Source organism: Salmo salar, chromosome ssa16 (assembly GCF_905237065.1).
Source record: "Salmo salar chromosome ssa16, Ssal_v3.1, whole genome shotgun sequence".
In the NCBI taxonomy this organism is placed as follows: Eukaryota; Metazoa; Chordata; class Actinopteri; order Salmoniformes; family Salmonidae; genus Salmo; species Salmo salar.
The window spans coordinates 50,179,157-50,196,364 of record NC_059457.1 but is presented as its reverse complement, the minus strand read 5'-3'; the positions used below and the strand labels follow the sequence as shown (position 1 = coordinate 50,196,364).

The 17,208-nt window shown below is 46.6% G+C and overlaps 1 protein-coding gene across 23 annotated transcripts in view; it reads right to left on the bottom strand.

Annotated features, from left to right (window-relative positions):
• Positions 1–17,208, bottom strand: part of ptprsa (protein tyrosine phosphatase receptor type Sa) — a 421,887-nt gene that overhangs the window by 201,029 nt on the left and 203,650 nt on the right. For all 23 annotated transcript variants that reach the window (XM_045697360.1, XM_045697368.1, XM_045697369.1 and 20 more), the window contains 2 exons: positions 9,795–9,940; positions 5,226–5,367 (listed from right to left, as the gene is read on the bottom strand). In XM_045697360.1, the coding sequence (XP_045553316.1) occupies positions 5,226–5,367; positions 9,795–9,940 (288 nt within the window). The remainder of the gene's footprint in view (positions 1–5,225; positions 5,368–9,794; positions 9,941–17,208) is intronic.

The following is a 17,208-nucleotide window of genomic DNA, read 5'->3' as shown; positions in this document are numbered from 1 at the left end:
AGTGTAGATACAGCAGGGGGAGTGTAGACACAGCAGGGGGAGTGTAGATACAGCAGGGGAGTGTAGATACAGCAGGGGAGTGTAGATACAGCAGGGGAGTGTAGATACAGCAGGGGGAGTGTAGATACAGCAGGGGAGTGTAGATACAGCAGGGGGAGTGTAGATACAGCAGGTGGAGTGTAGATACAGCAGGGGGAGTGTAGATACTGCAGGGGGAGTGTAGATACAGCAGGGGGAGTGCAGATATAGCAGGGGGAGTGTAGATACATGTGTGTGAGTTTTCTATCAGTCCCTTGCCCTTTGCCTCATGTCCTACATCTGCAAATCCTTACCCTATAGTCCCTTATATCTTCTGACTCCTACAGTCCCCTATATCTCCTGACTCCTATAGTCCCCTATATCTCCTGACTCCTATAATCCCCTATATCCCCTGACCCATATAGTCCCCTATATCTTCTGACTCCTACAGTCCCCTATATCTCCTGACTCCTACAGTCCCCTATATCTCCTGACTCCTATAGTCCCCTATATCTCCTGACTCCTATAGTCCCCTATATCTCCTGACTCCTATAATCCCCTATATCTCCTGACTCCTATAATCCCCTATATCCCCTGACCCCTATAGTCCCCTATATCCCCTGACCCCTATATCTCCTGACTCCTATAGTCCCCTATATCTCCTGACTCCTATAGTCCCCTATATCTCCTGACTCCTATAATCCCCTATATCTCCTGACTCCTATAATCCCCTATATCCCCTGACCCCTATAATCCCCTATATCCCCTGACCCATATAGTCCCCTATATCTTCTGACTCCTACAGTCCCCTATATCTCCTGACTCCTACAGTCCCCTATATCTCCTGACTCCTATAGTCCCCTATATCTCCTGACTCCTATAGTCCCCTATATCTCCTGACTCCTATAATCCCCTATATCTCCTGACTCCTATAATCCCCTATATCCCCTGACCCCTATAGTCCCCTATATCCCCTGACCCCTATAGTCTTCTATATCCCCTGACCCCTATATCTCCTGACTCCTACAGTCCCCTATATCTCCTGACTCCTACAGTCCCCTATATCTCCTGACTCCTATAGTCCCCTATATCTCTTGACTCCTATAGTTCCCTTTACCAGGACAGATGGCAGTAGTGGAGAGAGGGGGAGATGGAGGAAGAGAGAGAGAGATGGATAGAGATGGGGAGAGAGAGAGAGACGGAGAAAGGGAGAAACGGATGGAGAAAGGGAGACAGAGAGACAGACAGAGAGAGAGACAGATAAAGAGAGAGAGACAGAGAGAGAGATGGGGGAGAGATAGACAGACAGTCAGAGAGAGACAGGGGCAGAGAGAGAGAGACAGAGAGACAGAGAGAGAGAGACAGAGAGAGAGAGAGAGAGAGAGAGAGAGACAGATAAAGAGAGAGAGACAGAGAGAGATGGGGAGAGAGAGATAGACAGAGAGAGAGCAAGACAGAGACAGAGAGAGAGACAGATAGAAAAAGAGAGAGACAGACAGTCAGAGAGAGACAGGGGCAGAGAGAGAGAGACAGAGAGACAGAGACAGAGAGAGACACAGAGAGACAGAGAGAGAGAGAGAGACAGAGAGAGACAGAGAGACAGAGAGAGACAGAGAGAGAGAGAGAGAGAGAGAGGGACAGAGAGAGAGATAGAGAGAGAGACAGACAGTCAGAGAGAGAGATAGAGAGAGAGACAGACAGTCAGAGAGAGACAGGGGCAGAGAGAGAGACAGAGAGAGAGAGACAGACAGACAGACAGACAGACAGACAGACAGACAGACAGACAGACAGACAGACAGACAGACAGACAGACAGACAGACAGACAGACAGACAGACAGACAGAGAGAGAGTGAAACAGGGGGAGGTGGAGGGGAGGTGGAGGAGAGTGTGTGAGAGAGACAGAGAGAAACAGGGGGAGGTGGAGGGGAGTGTGTGAGAGAGAGAGAGACAGACAGACAGAGAGAAACAGGGGGAGGTGGAGGGGAGTGTGTGAGAGAGAGACAGACAGACAGACAGAAACAGGGGGAGGTGGAGGGGAGGGGAGTGTGTGAGAGAGAGAGAAACAGGGGAGGTGGAGGGGAGGTGGAGGGGAGGTGGAGGGGAGTGTGTGAGAGAGAGACAGACAGACAGAGAGAAACAGGGGGGGTGGAGGGGAGTGTGAGAGAGAGAGAGAAACAGGGGCAGGTGGAGGGGAGTGTGTGAGAGAGAGAGAGAGAAACAGGGGGAGGTGGAGGGGAGGGGAGGTGGAGGAGGTGGAGGTGGAGGTGGAGGTGGAGGGGAGGTGGAGGGGAGGTAGAGGGGAGGTGGAGGGGAGGGGAGATGGAGGAGGTGGAGGGGAGGTGGAGGGGAAGTAGAGGGGAGGTGGAGGGGAGGTGGAGGGGAGTGTGTGAGAGAGAGAGAAACAGGGGGCGGTGGAGGGGAGGTGGAGGGGAGGGGAGGTAGAGGGGAGGTAGAGGGGAGGTGGAGGGGAGTGTGTGAGAGAGAAACAGGGGGCGGTGGAGGGGAGGTGGAGGGGAGGGGAGGTAGAGGGGAGGTGGAGGGGAGGTGGAGGGGAGTGTGTGAGCATCAACAACAGGCACACATTTTGATTCAGATTCAATAAATCCTATTTCAGCACAGTTGGTGACCACTCTTCCATCTTTCTTAACCAATCCATAATCTCTCGCTCTCTCCCCACTACCACTCTTCTCCTCCGCCCTCCTGCCTCCCTTTCTTATCAGTAATACAGTAACAACAAATGTGATAAAATATAGAATCCTGTTGGGATAGAATGTCTATATACTCCTCTCTGAATGGTGAATTAAATATAGTTGCGTTGCGGAATGATGCTTGATAGACCAGGAAGTGCCCACTGTGATATGCATCTGCGACGGCCGCCCACAAAGACTGGCGTAGGATCAGCGTTCCTCATGTCCAACTTTGTTTTAAGCATAAAGGCCAGTAGTTAGTATACATGTGGAAACGTCCTGACTGCAAGGGATGTAGCCTATGCATCCAGTAGTGGGTTACAGGTAGCTACATTAGAAAGAGCTAGAACAGGGGTCTCCAGCAGGTCGATTGCAAGCTACCAGTAGCACGCAGCCAACCTATGAGTAGCTCGCCAAACAATTCTGAAAGTACACACAATTTTCCCGTGTTCCACCGCAAAATGTCATAAAGAAATCTCACATGTATCAGACACCGCAAGCTCCCAGCTACTATCTAATCAACACAACATTGACGTTATCCCACCCCTGGTTAGCCACTATTGGCTTAAAATGCCAAACCTAACACAATATATGCCAATTAATTTCCAGCAATATTGCACCTGTCTGTGTGGTGCGCACGTTTGTCCATCACTCCATGTGTAACCATCTTGTGGTTTGACAGAAATACTTGCCCCAAAATCTTCTCAATTAAATATTAACTGCAAAGTAGGCCTACCTGGCAGAAGTATGTCATGAGTAATTATATCATTTGTATCTATTATTTAGATCAAACTTTGCCATGAAATGAGCAGCAGCAGTACAGAACCATCGCTAGACCACCACATTAGAGGGCACATTCCTCACTCGCTAGATGGCAATTAAAGCGCCAGATGCGTAAAACTTCTTAAGGCTAGGGAGCAGTATTCGGAAGTTCAGATGACTGACGTGCCCAAAGTATACTGCCTGTTACCTAGGCCCAGAAGCTAGGATATGCATATAATAGGTAGCATTGGATAGAAAACACTCTGAAGTTTCTAAAACTGTTAAAATAATGTCTGTGAGTATAACAGAACTGATATGGCAAAAACCCGAGGAGAATCCATCACAAAAATTGTTTTTGAGGTCACAGGCTATTCCAATGCTTGTCTATGAGATATTCAAAGGAATTCCTCACAGATTGCAGTTCCTATGGCTTCCACTAGATGGCAACAGTCTTTATAAAGGGTTTCAGGCTTGTTTTTTTTTAAATCAGCTAGTAGTTTTAGTTTTTCAAGGTGTCTCTCATTAGGACTGTAGTCTTGTGGCGCATGTGAATGAGAGCGCACACTTCGTTATTTATCTCCGGGATTGGACATACTACATTTCGTCTTAAATTTTATAGTTTATTTACATATTAGGGTACCTGAGGATTGATTAGAAACATTGTTTGACTTGTTTGGACGAAGTTTACCGGTAACTTTTGGGATTTCTTTGTCTGCATGTTGAACGAGTGGAACGGGTGGATTACTGAATCAAACCCACCAACTAAACTGACCTTTTAGGGATATAAAGAAGGACTTTATCGAACAAAATGACCATTTGTTGTGTAGCTGGGACCCTTGGGATTGCAAACAGAGGAAGATCTTCAAAGGTAAGTCATTTATTTTATCGCTTTTTCAGATTTTTGTGACACCTTTGCTGGTTTGGGAAATGTTTTTAATGCTGGTGTATGCGGGGCACTGTCCTCAGATAATCACATGGCATGCTTTTGCCGTAAAGCCTTTTTGAAATCTGACAATGTGGTTGGATTAACAAGAAGTTAAGCTTTTAAATGATGTAAGACACTTGTATTTTCATGAATGTTTAACATTACAATTTTTGTATTTTGAATTTCGCGCTCTGCAATTTCACCGGATGTTGTCGAGGTTGGTCGCTAGCGTCCCCCCTAGCCCAAAGAGGTTTTAAGGGGGAATTACACAAAACAAATCTAAATTTGTTAGTTTTCTTCCAGACCCCTTAAAAAAGGTCTTCAGATGTGATTTAAGCATCGACATCAATTCTGTTGTTTCTCTATAAATAATTGTAATTTTGAGAGTGAAAATATAACAAAAAATATAAAAATCTAACGGAACATAATTGGGGAAAATATAAAATAACATTTGGGAAACAAATCTCAGATTTTATAGAGCCCCGTTTAGAGTTGTTTATTGACCGTTTTTTTACCAGGTATATTGAACACTAAGGACCTGGGGAAGAGTTGCAGAGAAGAAGAGAAGAATGTGACTACTTGAAAGCTAGAGAAAACTGACTAGCTCGTGACATGTTTCATTTTTTTAAATTAGCTCTTATGCTAGAAAAGGTTAGAGACCCCTGAGCTAGAAGGTACTGGTACAAGGAACAAACATTATCTATGCATGAAGCTGGCTGAGAATATTGGTGCAGTGAGCAATCAAACACTATATATTGCAAGACTATTGGACAATGGACTCCATTGGTCCATTGGTCATGACCTCCTCATTAGGCGCCGTCGAGTGACTCACCTCTGATGATGGACAGCTTGGCGTTAACGTTGACCTCACCCTCGCTATTTTCCGCCACGCACTCGTAGATGTTCTCGTCCCGCGGCGCTCGTAGAGGCTGGATCCGAAGGACGGCGCCGGCACCCTCGTCGAACTCTATAGTCTGTGTCAGAGAGAAAGGGCAACGTTATAGCGATCTGTTTTTGAGTTAAAGACAACATAACTATTCTTCTAGGAGCTAGACTCCTCGACTAGCTCTTAGGTGCACCTTTATTTCAAATATACCATTTTATTCACTGCAAAGCTTCAGAATATGAGCCAGGACATCGCTATGCTAGTCCAGTGGCCAAGTCTTCAGAAAAGGTCACCATGGGATAAGGTTAGTTTTGAGGTTTAATGTTTTCAAAATGTTCAAAGCCGTCCATTAGGACAATTACGATTCGATATAAGTACCTTTTCAGAGTATAAACCCTCATTCTCAGCAATGTCAACTAATAATCATAACATAACTGTTGATGTGCTCATATTGTACTCATAGATCACGCTATACATGGGATTTTACATATGATTTTACATGTTATTTCCATAATATATAACAAAGAGAACACACGTGTGGATAGATGCGGGTGACCAAGTGAAGTGACGTGTGGAGGTGCCTGGTGTCAGCCGAACGGTTCAGTGTCGAGTCATGATGAATCTCAAGGCTACAGCGCTAATGAGGAAACAGCACTGTGACTGAGTCCAGATCAATATCAAAGCAAAAGCTGCTGGAGGGGGAATGCAACGATTTCGAACCTTCATAAAATGACTGTTTAAAAGCAAGGAAATAGCAATCATTGGAGCCACAGTTCAATCGTTTTTTCTCAGTCTTAGCGGAAGAGAATGCAAAACAGTTTGGGATTGGACTGTACTTGTCCTGTACTGTCCTGTACTGAAATTGCCCTGTCCTGCACTTGTCCTATACTGTACTGTACTTGTCCAGTACATGTCCTGTCCTTTTTTTGTACTTGTCCTGTACTGTCCTAAATGTGTCCTGTACTTGTCCTATACTCTACATGTCCTGTCCTGTACTTTTGCTGTACTTGTCCTGTACTGTCGTATACTGAACTTGTCCTGTACCTGTCCTGTACTTGTCCTGTACTGTACTTGTCCTGTATTTGTCTTGTACTCTCCTGTACTTGTCCTGTTCTGTACTTGTCCTGTACTCTCCTGCATGTGTCTTGTAATGAACCTGTCCTGTACTCTCCTGTATTTGTCCTGTACTGTCCTGTACTGGACTTGTCCTGTCCTGTACTTGTCCTGAATTTGTCCTGTTCTTTCCTGTACTTGTCCTGTACTGCTCTGTATTTGTACTGTCCTGTATTTGTCCTGTACTTGTCCTGTACTGTACTTATCCTGTACTGTCCTGTACTTGTCCTGTATTTGTCCTGCACTGTCCTGTATTGTCCCCGATATGTCCTGTATAGATCTGTCCTGTATTTGTCATCTCAAGGAACTTGTCCTGTACCTGTCTTGTTCTGTACTTAACCTGTTCTGTACTTGTCCTGTACGGCAATGTACTTGTCCTGTACTTGTCCTGTACTGCTCTGTATTTGTCCTGTACTGTCCTGTTCTGTACTTGTCCTGTACGGTACTTGTTCTGTACTCTCCTGTATGTGTCTTGTAATGCACCTGTACTGTACTCTCCTGTACTTGTCTTGGACTTGTCCTGTACTGTCCTGGACTTGTCCTGTACTGTCCTTGACTTGTCCTGTATTTGTTCTGTATTTGTTCTGTTCTTTCCTGTACTTGTCCTGTAATGTCCTGTACTGCTCTGTATTTGTCCTGTACTGTCCTGTCCTGTATTTGTCCTGTACTGTACTTGTCCTGTACTGTCCTGTACTGTCCTGTACTTGTCCTGTCTTGTATTTGTCCTGCACTGTCCTGTATTGTCCCCGATTTGTCCTGTATTGATCTGTCCTGTATTTGTCATCTCAAGGAACTTGTCCTATACCTGTCTTGTTCTGTACTTGACCTGTTCTGTACTTGTCCTGTCCTGTACATGTCCTGTACGGCTCTGTACTTGTCCTGTACTTGTCCTGTACTGCTCTGTATTTGTCCTGTACTGTCCTGTCCTGTATTTGTCCTGTACTGTACTTGTCCTGTGCTGTATGGTACTGTCCTATCCTGTACTTGTCCTGTACTTGTCCTGTACTGTACTGTCTTATGTTTGTCCTGCACTGTCCCGTATTGGCCTGTATTTGTCATCTCAAGGAACTTGTCCTGTACCGGTCTTGTTCTGCACTTGTCCTGTCCTGTACTTGTCCTGTACTGGCCTTGTCCTGTCCTGTACTATATTTTATTTTAGATTTAACCTTTATTTAACTAGGCAAGTACCCCAGCCAAACCCTCCCCTAACCCGGACAACGCTGGGCCAATTGTGCGCCGCCCAATGGGACTCGCGATCACGGCCGGTTGTGATACAACCCAGGATTGAACCACAGTCTGCAGTGTGTGTGTGCCAATGTGTATTTGTCCTGTACTGTTCTGTACTTGTCCTGTACTGTCCTGTATTTGTCCTGTACTGTCCTGTACTTGCCTGTCCTGTACTGTACTTGTCTTGTATTTGTCCTGTACTTGCCTGTCCTGTACTTGTCATGCGATGTCCTGTATTTGTCATTTCCTGTCCTGTACTTGTCCTGTATTTGTCCTGTCCTTGTCCTGTATTTGTCCTGTCCTGTACTTGTCCTGTACTTGTCCCGTCCTGTCCTGTGCTTGTCCTGTACGTGTCCTAACATTGTCCTGGACTTGCCTGTACTTGTCCTGTCTTGTCCTGCACTTGTCCTGTCCTTGTCCTGTATTTGTCCTGTTCTTGTCCAGTATTTGTCCTGTCCTGTACTTGTCCTGTCCTGTACTTGTCCTGTAATTGTCCTGGCCTGTACTTGTCCTGTACTTGTCCTGTCTTGTCCTGTACTTGTCCTGTCTTGTCTTGTCCTTGTACTTTTATTGCCTTGTCCTTTCCTGTCCTTGTCCTGTATTTGTCCTGTCCTGTACTTGTCACGTCCTGTCCTTGTCCTTTATTTGTCCTGGCCCGATCTTGTCCTGTACTTGTCCTGTCCTGTACTTGTCCTGTCCTGTACTTGTCCTGTACTTGTCCTGTCCTGTACTTGTCCTATCCTGTTCTTGTCCTGTACTTGTCCTGTCCTGTACTGTCCTATCCTATCTTGTCCTGTACTTTTCCTTGTCCTGTACTTGTCCTGTCCCTACCCTATACTTGTCCCGTACCTGTCCTGTACTTGTCCTGTACTGTCCGGCACTTGTCCTGTACTGTCCTGCACCTGTCCTGTCCTGTACTTGTCCTGTCCTGTACTTGTCCTGTCCTGTACTTGTCCTTGTCCTGTACTTGTCCTGTCCTGTACTTGTCCTGCCCTGCCCTGTACTTGTCCTGTGTTTATTTTTACGTGTTCTTCTTCATAACAGGTTTCTGGTTTCACCCCAGGTGTGTGCCTGACTGTGTGTCGGTCTGTGTGTGTGTGTGTGTGTGTGTGTGTGTGTGTGTGTGTGTGTGTGTGTGTGTGTGTGCGTGTGTGTGTGTGCGTGTGTGTGTGTCTGACTGTGTGTCTGAGTGTGTGTGTGTGTGTGTCTGACTGTGTGTGTGTGTGTGTGTGTGTCTGACTGTGTGTCTGACTGTGTGTGTGTGTGTGTGTGTGTGTGTGTGTGTGTGTGTGTTCTTCACAGAATTCTAAGCAGTGTTGTTAGATATTTCTCTTGTTTTCTCTTTTTTCCTTCTTCTTCTCTTATTAAAACTCAGGTTCCATCTTCTTCTTCTCTTATTAAAACTCAGGTTCCATCTTCTTCTTCTCTTATTAAAACTCCGGTTCCATCTTCTTCTTCTCTTATTAAAACTCAGGTTCCATCTTCTTCTTCTCTTATTAAAACTCAGGTTCCATCTTCTTCCCTCCTTCTAAGTACGTTGGCAGCGTCGTTAACGTGACTGTGTGTTAGCACAAGAGCGTGTATGTGTGTGTTAGCGAGTCTGTGTGTGTGTGCTGTCGATGTGAAGAGTGTGTTAATTAAGGAAACCCTGAGAATCAATCATGACTTTAGACACACCATCTGGGCTCACACAGAGACACACAACAAACAAACATTATAAATAAGGCACAGCAGGCGCAGGGGGAAAGTAGCATGCCACTACTAGAACCGAACGTCAAACAAACGTCAAATTCAGCTGGTCATTCAAGTGGAAAAGGACAAGTAGAATGTATTGGCACTGTGCCAAGTCATGTCACTAAACATGCGGTGGTTTCTTGTAATTGATGCCTGGTTAAATTAAAACCATTGTCTGTCGTGATGTAGTTTGTGTACAAGTAATATATCCATGTCAAATGAACAAATAGACATGTGTGGCTCAGTTTGTAAAAGCTTTAGCAATGCCAGGGTTGTGGGTTCGATTCCTGTTGCGGCCACATATACAAATATGTCCGTTGCTTTGGATAAATCTGTCCACTAAATTGTATTTATTATGTATATGATATTAATATGTATTATTCCATACTACATCCACAACAGTAGGGGGCAGTGTAGGGTTACAAGGTTACACTGTCTCACCTCAATGCGCTGGGAGTTGACTTTCTTCCCCTTCTTGTTCCAGCTCACCCGGGGCTTAGGGTCTCCTGTCGCCTGGCACACGAACGAGACCACACCCCCAGATACGCCAATCTGGTCTACGGGAACTTTAGTGAATCTTGGTGGTGCTGGAACGAGGGAGAGAGGGAGAGACATTAGAACAGACTAAAGAGACCAAAGTGATGCAACAGTACCAGTGGAGTTAACCCAATTCATTACGGGCCCAGTTGTAGCTGCAAATTAAGGTCATTACATTTCCAAAAGTTTATGTGCATACACAAACAAATAGACACGCACACACACACACCAAAAACACACGCACACACACACCAAAACACACACACACACACACACACACACACACACACACACACACACACACACACACACACACCAAAATGGCGCTGGAGAAGAAGGCAGCCGTTTTACATGACCCCAACCGATTGTGTTTTTTTGTTTGTTTATTTGAGTTGTTTGTAACTTATTTTTTTACTCATTTTGTACATAATGTTGCCACTACCGTCTCTTGTGACGGAAAAGAACTTCTGAACATCAGGACATTATTCCACCACGGACTGGAATACATTTTTTTTCTTCCGTTAACGGCTCTGACAAGCACGACGCGAACGATATACTGCTTTCTCGGGAACAGGCCCAGACCCCTGTAATTTGCGTGAAAAGGAGGTGGGAAAAAAGGGGCCGCAGGGCAGGCTGCCTTCTGAGAATTCGTAGGCGATCAAATAAACCCCCACTTCCTTCCATTCTGCTAGCAAACGTGCAATCTTTGGACAATAAAATAGATGACCTATGCGGAAGATTAAACTACCAATGGGACATTCAAAACTGTAATATCTTATGCTTCACGGAGTCGTGACTGAACGACGACACTATCAACATACAGCTAGCTGGTTACACGCTGCACCGGCAGGATAGAACAGCGGCGTCTGGTAAGACAAGGGGTAGCGGACTATGTATTTTTGTAAATAACTGCTGGTGCACGATATCTAAGGCTATTGCTGAGGCTGAGGAAGAGTATCTCATGATAAACTGTAGCCCACACTATCTACCTAGTGAGTTTTCATCTGTATTCTTCGTAGCTGTTTACATACCACCACAGTCAGAGGCTGGCACTAAGACAACATTGAATGAGCTGCATTCCGCCATAAGCAAACAAGAAAACGCTCACCCAGAGGCGGCGCTCCTAGTAGCCGGGGACTTTAATGCACGGAAACTTCAATCCATTTTACCAAATTTCTATCAGCATGTTAAATGTGCAACCACAGGGGAAAAAAACTCTGGACAACCTTTACTCCAAACACAGAGAGGCATACAAGCTCTCCCTCGCCCTCCATTTGGCAAATCTGACCATAATTCTGTCAGTGAGTTGATCAATAAAAAAGTGGTCAGATGAAGCAGATGCTAAGGTACAGGACTGTTTTGCTAGCACAGACTGGAATATGTTCCGTGTTTCCTGCAATGGCATTGAGGAGTACACCACATCAGTCATTGGCTTCATCAATAAGTGCATCGATGACATTGTCCTAACAGTGACCGTATGTACATACCGTAACCAGAAGCCATGTATTAGAGGCAACATCCGCACTGATCTAAAGGGTAGAGCTGCCACTTTCAAGGAGCTTGACTCTAACCCGAACGCTAATAAGAAATCCCGCTATGCCCACCGACGAACCATCAAACAGGCAAAGCGTCAATACAAGATTAAGATCGAATCATAAAACACCGGCTCTGATGCTCGTCGGATGTGGCAGGGTTTGCAAACCATTACAGATTACAAAGGGAAGCACAGCCGAGTGCTGCCCAGTGACACAAGCCTGCTAGACGAGCTAAACTACTTCTATGCTCGCTTCAAGGCAAATAACACTGAAACATGCATGAGAGCACCAGCTGTTCCGGAAGACTGTGTGATCACGCTCTCCACAGCCGATGTGAGTAAGACCTTTAAACAGGTCAATATTCACAAGGCTGCACGGCCAGACGGATTACCAGGATGTGTACTCCGAGCATGCCCTGACCAACTAGCAAGTGTCTTCACTGATATTTTTAAACTCCACCAGTCCGAGTCTGTAATACCAACATGTTTTAAGCAGACTACCATAGTCCCTGTGACCACGAACACCAATATAACCTGCCTAAATGACTACTGACCCGTAGAACTCACGTCTGTAGCCATGACGTGCTTTGCAAGGCTGGTCATGGCTCACATCAACACCATCATCCCAGAAACCCTAGACCTACTCCAATTTGCATTCCACCCCAACAGATCCACAGATGACGCAATCTCTATTGCACTACACACTGCCCTTTCCCACCTGGACAAAAGGAACACCTATCTGAGAATGCTATTCATTGCTACAGCTTAGTGTTCAACACCATAGTGCCCTCAAAGCTTATCAATAAGCTAAGGACCCTGGGACTAAACACCTCCCTCTGAAACTGGATCCTGGACTTCCTGACGGGCTGCCCCTCCGTTGGTAGGGGTAGGTAACAACACATCTGTACTCCCTGTTCACTCATGATTGCAAGTCCAGACACGACTCCAACACCATCATTAAGTTTGTCGATGACACAACAGTGGTAGGCCTGATCACCAACAACGAAGAGACAGCCTATAGGGAGGAGGTCAGAGACCTGGCCGTGTGGTGCCAGGCCAACAACCTCTCCCTCAACGTGATCAAGACAAAGGAGATGATTGTGGACTACAGGAAAAAGATGACAGAGCACGCCCCCATTCTCCTCCACAGGGCTGCAGTGGAGCATGTTGAGATCTTCAAGTTCCTTGGTGTCCACATCACCAACAAACTAACTTGGTCCAAGCACACCAAGACAGTTGTGAAGAGGGCACGACAAAACCTATTCCCCCTCAGGAGACTGAAAAGATTTGGCATGGGTCCTCAGATCCTCAAAAGGTTCTACAGCTGCACAATCGAGAGCATCCTGACTTGTTGCATCACTGCCTGGTATGGCAGGCACTGACTGCTCGGTCTTCCGACCACAAGACACTACAGTGGGTAATGCGAACGGCCCAGTACATCACTGGGGCCAAGCTTCCTGCCATCCATTACCTCCATACCAGGTGGTGACAGAGGAAGGCCTAAAAATTGTCAAAGACTCCAGCCACCCTAGTCATAGACTGTTCTCTCTACTACCGCATGGCAAGCGGTATCGGAGCACCAAGTCTAGGTCCAAGAGGCTTCTAAACAGCTTCAACCCCCAAGAACATCTAATCAAATGGCAAATGACACACACACACCAAAACAAACACACACACACCAAAAAAGACACCAAAACACACAAAAACACACAAAAACACACACCCACACAAACACCAAAATACACACACACACACACCAAAACACCGACACACACACACACACCAAAACAGACACACCAACACACACACACACACACACACCAACAACAAAAAACACACACCAAATCACACACACACACACACACACACACCAAACCAGACACTCACCAAAACACGCACACACACACACACACACACACACACACACACACACACACACACACACACACACACACACCAAAATACACAAACACACACACACTGAAATATACACACACACCAAAACACGCACACACCAAAGAAAACACACACACGCACACACACACACACACACACACACACACACACACACACACACACACACACACACACACACACACACACACACACACACACACACACCAAAGACACACACACACACACACACCAAAAGACAAACACACACACACACACCAAAAAACACACTTTCATTGTATGAGAAGGCAGTGAGGACATGAGTGGACTTCCTCATTCCTCTGCTGTATAATTTGACGGCTAGACAATATGTACCCTGACACGCTGATGCCCTGACGACCTAACACCCTGACACCCTGACACGCTGACGACCTAACACCCTGATGCGCTGACGCCCTGACGACCTAACACCCTGACACGCTGACACGCTGACGACCTAACACCCTGACACGCTGACACGCTGACGACCTAACACCCTGATGCCCTGACACCCTGACGACCTAACACGCTGACGCCCTGACGACCTAAGGCCCTGACACCCTGACACGCTGACGACCTAACACCCTGACACGCTGATGCCCTAACACCTGACACCCTGACGACCTAACACCCTGACGCCCTAACACCCTGACGCCCTGACTACCTAACGCCCTGACTACCTGACGCCCAAACACCCTGACGCCCTAACACCCTGACACCCTGACACCCTGACTACCTGACGCCCTGACGACCTAACACCCTGACGCCCTGACATCCTGACACCCTGACGACCTAACACCCTGACACCCTGACACCCTGACGCCCTGACACGCTGACGCCCTGACGACCTAACGCCCTGAGGACCTAACGCCCTGACGACCTAACACCCTGAAGACCTAACACCCTGACGCCCTAACACCCTGACTACCTAACGCCCTGACTACCTGATGCCCTAACACCCTAACGCCCTAACGCCCTGACTACCTAACGCCCTGACTACCTGACGCCCTAACACCCTGACATCCTGACACCCTGACGACCTAACACCCTGACACCCTGACGCCCTAACACCCTGACTACCTAACGCCCTGACTACCTAACGCCCTGACACCCTGACACCCTGACGACCTAACACCCTGACACCCTGACGCCCTGACGACCTAACACCCTGACTACCTAACGCCCTGACGCCCTGACACCCTGACGACCTAACACCCTGACGACCTAACACCCTGGCGCCCTGACGACCTAACACCCTGACGACCTATTACCTTGGCGCCCTGACGACCTAACACCCTGGCGCCCTGACGACCTAACACCCTGACACGCTGACACCCTGACACCCTGACAACCTAACGCCCTGACTACCTGACACCCTAACGCCCTGACGACCTAACACGCTGCCGCCCTGATGACCCTGACACCCTGACTACCTAACGCCCTGACTACCTAACGCCCTGACTACCTGACGCCCTGACTACCTGACGCCCTGACTACCTGACGCCCTGACACGCTGACGCCCTGACGACCTAACACTCTGACGCCCTGAAGGCATTGTCTGTATAGTTTTTTTGGCCTTTTCCCCCAGCATTGTCCCAGCCATATCCGCGGAAGCAGGAAGAATTAAGTCCTCCATAATGGTATGGGGCTTGCCATATAAGATGCTTCTAGCCCCTTCTTATTAATGTTATCTGTTGCTTTTAAACATGTCTTACTACTCGAAAGTCGTCTTAATTCTCGCTCCAAAAACTCCTGTGGCTTATTTTTCAAATTGGCATGTTTTGTTTCTAAATGTCTGAGCAAGAGAAGGTTTTATCGAGTTGTGAGATAGTACAGTCGTGGACAAAAGTTTTGAGAATGACACAAATATTAATTTTCAAAGTCTGCTGCCTCAGTTTGTATGATGGCAATTTGCATATACTCCAGAATGTTATGAAGAGTGATCATATGAATTGCAAAGTCCCTCTTTGCCATGCAAATGATCTGAATCCCGAAAAAACATTTCCACTGCATTTCAGCCATGCCACAAAAGGACCAGCTGACATCATGTCAGTGATTCTCTCGTTAACACAGGTGTGAGTGTTGATGAGGACAAGGCTGGAGATCACTCTGTCATGCTGAATGAGTTTGAATAACAGACTGGAAGCTTCAAAAGGAGGGTGGTGCTTGGAATCATTGTTCTTCTTCTGTCAATCATGGTTACCTGCAAGGAAACACGTGCCATCATCATTGTTTTGCACCAAAAAAAGGGCTTCACAGGCAAGGATATTGCTGCCAGTAAGATTGCCCCTAAATCAACCATATATTGGATCATCAAGAACTTCAAGGAGAGCGGTTCAATTGTTGTGAAGAAGGCTTCAGGGTGCCCAAGAAAGTCCAGCAAGCGCCAGGACCGTCTCCTAAAGTAGATTCAGCTGCGGTATCGGGGCACCACCAGTACAGAGCTTGCTCAGGAATGGCAGCAGGCAGGTGTGAGTACATCTGCACGCACAGTGAGGCAAATACTTTTGGAGGATGGCCTGGTGTCAAGAAGGGCAGCAAAGAAGCCATCTCTCTCCAGGAAAAACATCAGGGACAGACTGACATTCTGCAAAAGGTACACGGATTGGACTGCTGAGGACTGGGGTAAAGTCATTTTCTCTGATGAATCCCCTTTCCGATTGTTTGGGGCATCTGGAAAAAAGCTTGTCCGGAGAAGACAAGGTGAGGGCTACCATCAGTCCTGTGTCATGCCAACAGTAAAGCATCCTGAGACCATTCACGTGTGGGGTTGCTTCTCAGCCAAGGGAGTAGGCTCACTCACAATTTTGCCTAAGAACACAGCCATGAATAAAGAATGGTTCCAACACATCCTCCGAGAGCAACTTCTCCCAACCATCCAGGAACAGTTTGGTGATGAACAATGCCTTTTCCAGCATGATGGAGCACCTTGCCATAAGGCAAAAGTGATAACTAAGTGGCTTGGGGAACAAAACATCGATATTTTGGGTCCATGGCCAGGAAACTCCCCAGACCTTAATCTCATTGAGAACTTGTGGTCAATCCTCAAGAGGTGGGTGGACAAACAAAACCCCACAAATTCTGACAAACTTCAAGCATTGATTATGCAAGAATGGGCTGCCATCAGTCAGGATGTGGCCCAGAAGTTAATTGACAGCATGCCAGGGCGGATTGCAGAGGTCTTGAAAAAGAACGGTCAACACTGCAAATATTGACTCTGCATCAACTTCATTTAATTGTCAATAAAAGCCTTTGACACTTATGAAATTCTTGTACTTATACTTCAGTATTCCACAGTAACATCTGATTAGATTGTCTGTTGTTCGGTGCTTTCCCGGGTAAGGGGGCAGTAGCTCTTCGGCTGCATCAGATTCACAACTGTCAGTGTCCATGCTAGCTGGGCTAACAACAAATGTAGAATTACTGATGCTAGCACTGGATGTGCTCGTGGAAGCAGAACAACTTGTGTCGTCGACAGGTGCAGGTGTAGTACTGCTGGTAGTAGCAGTACTACCAGTAGAGCTGGTATGTCTTTATGGACGCGGGCCCTACTTATTTTTAACCATTTATCAATTTTCAAGCAAACGGAATGAACAGCAGCCACGCTAATGGAATTCCCGTGAGAGAGTAAGGTTAATGTGATTGGATGTTAATTATTTGACTAGGGTACCTGTACTTGACATTGTGTTGTTATTTCGCTGAACACTAGATGGTTTAATTTTATTTTTGACAGTGAAATGAGGCTACTCAGAAGAGAAAAAAAACCTCACCCAAATGTATAGCTCTGTTGGAAAATATAAATGGACTGTTTGAAAATGTGAATGTGAATCACATTTTTATTTGGCATACCCC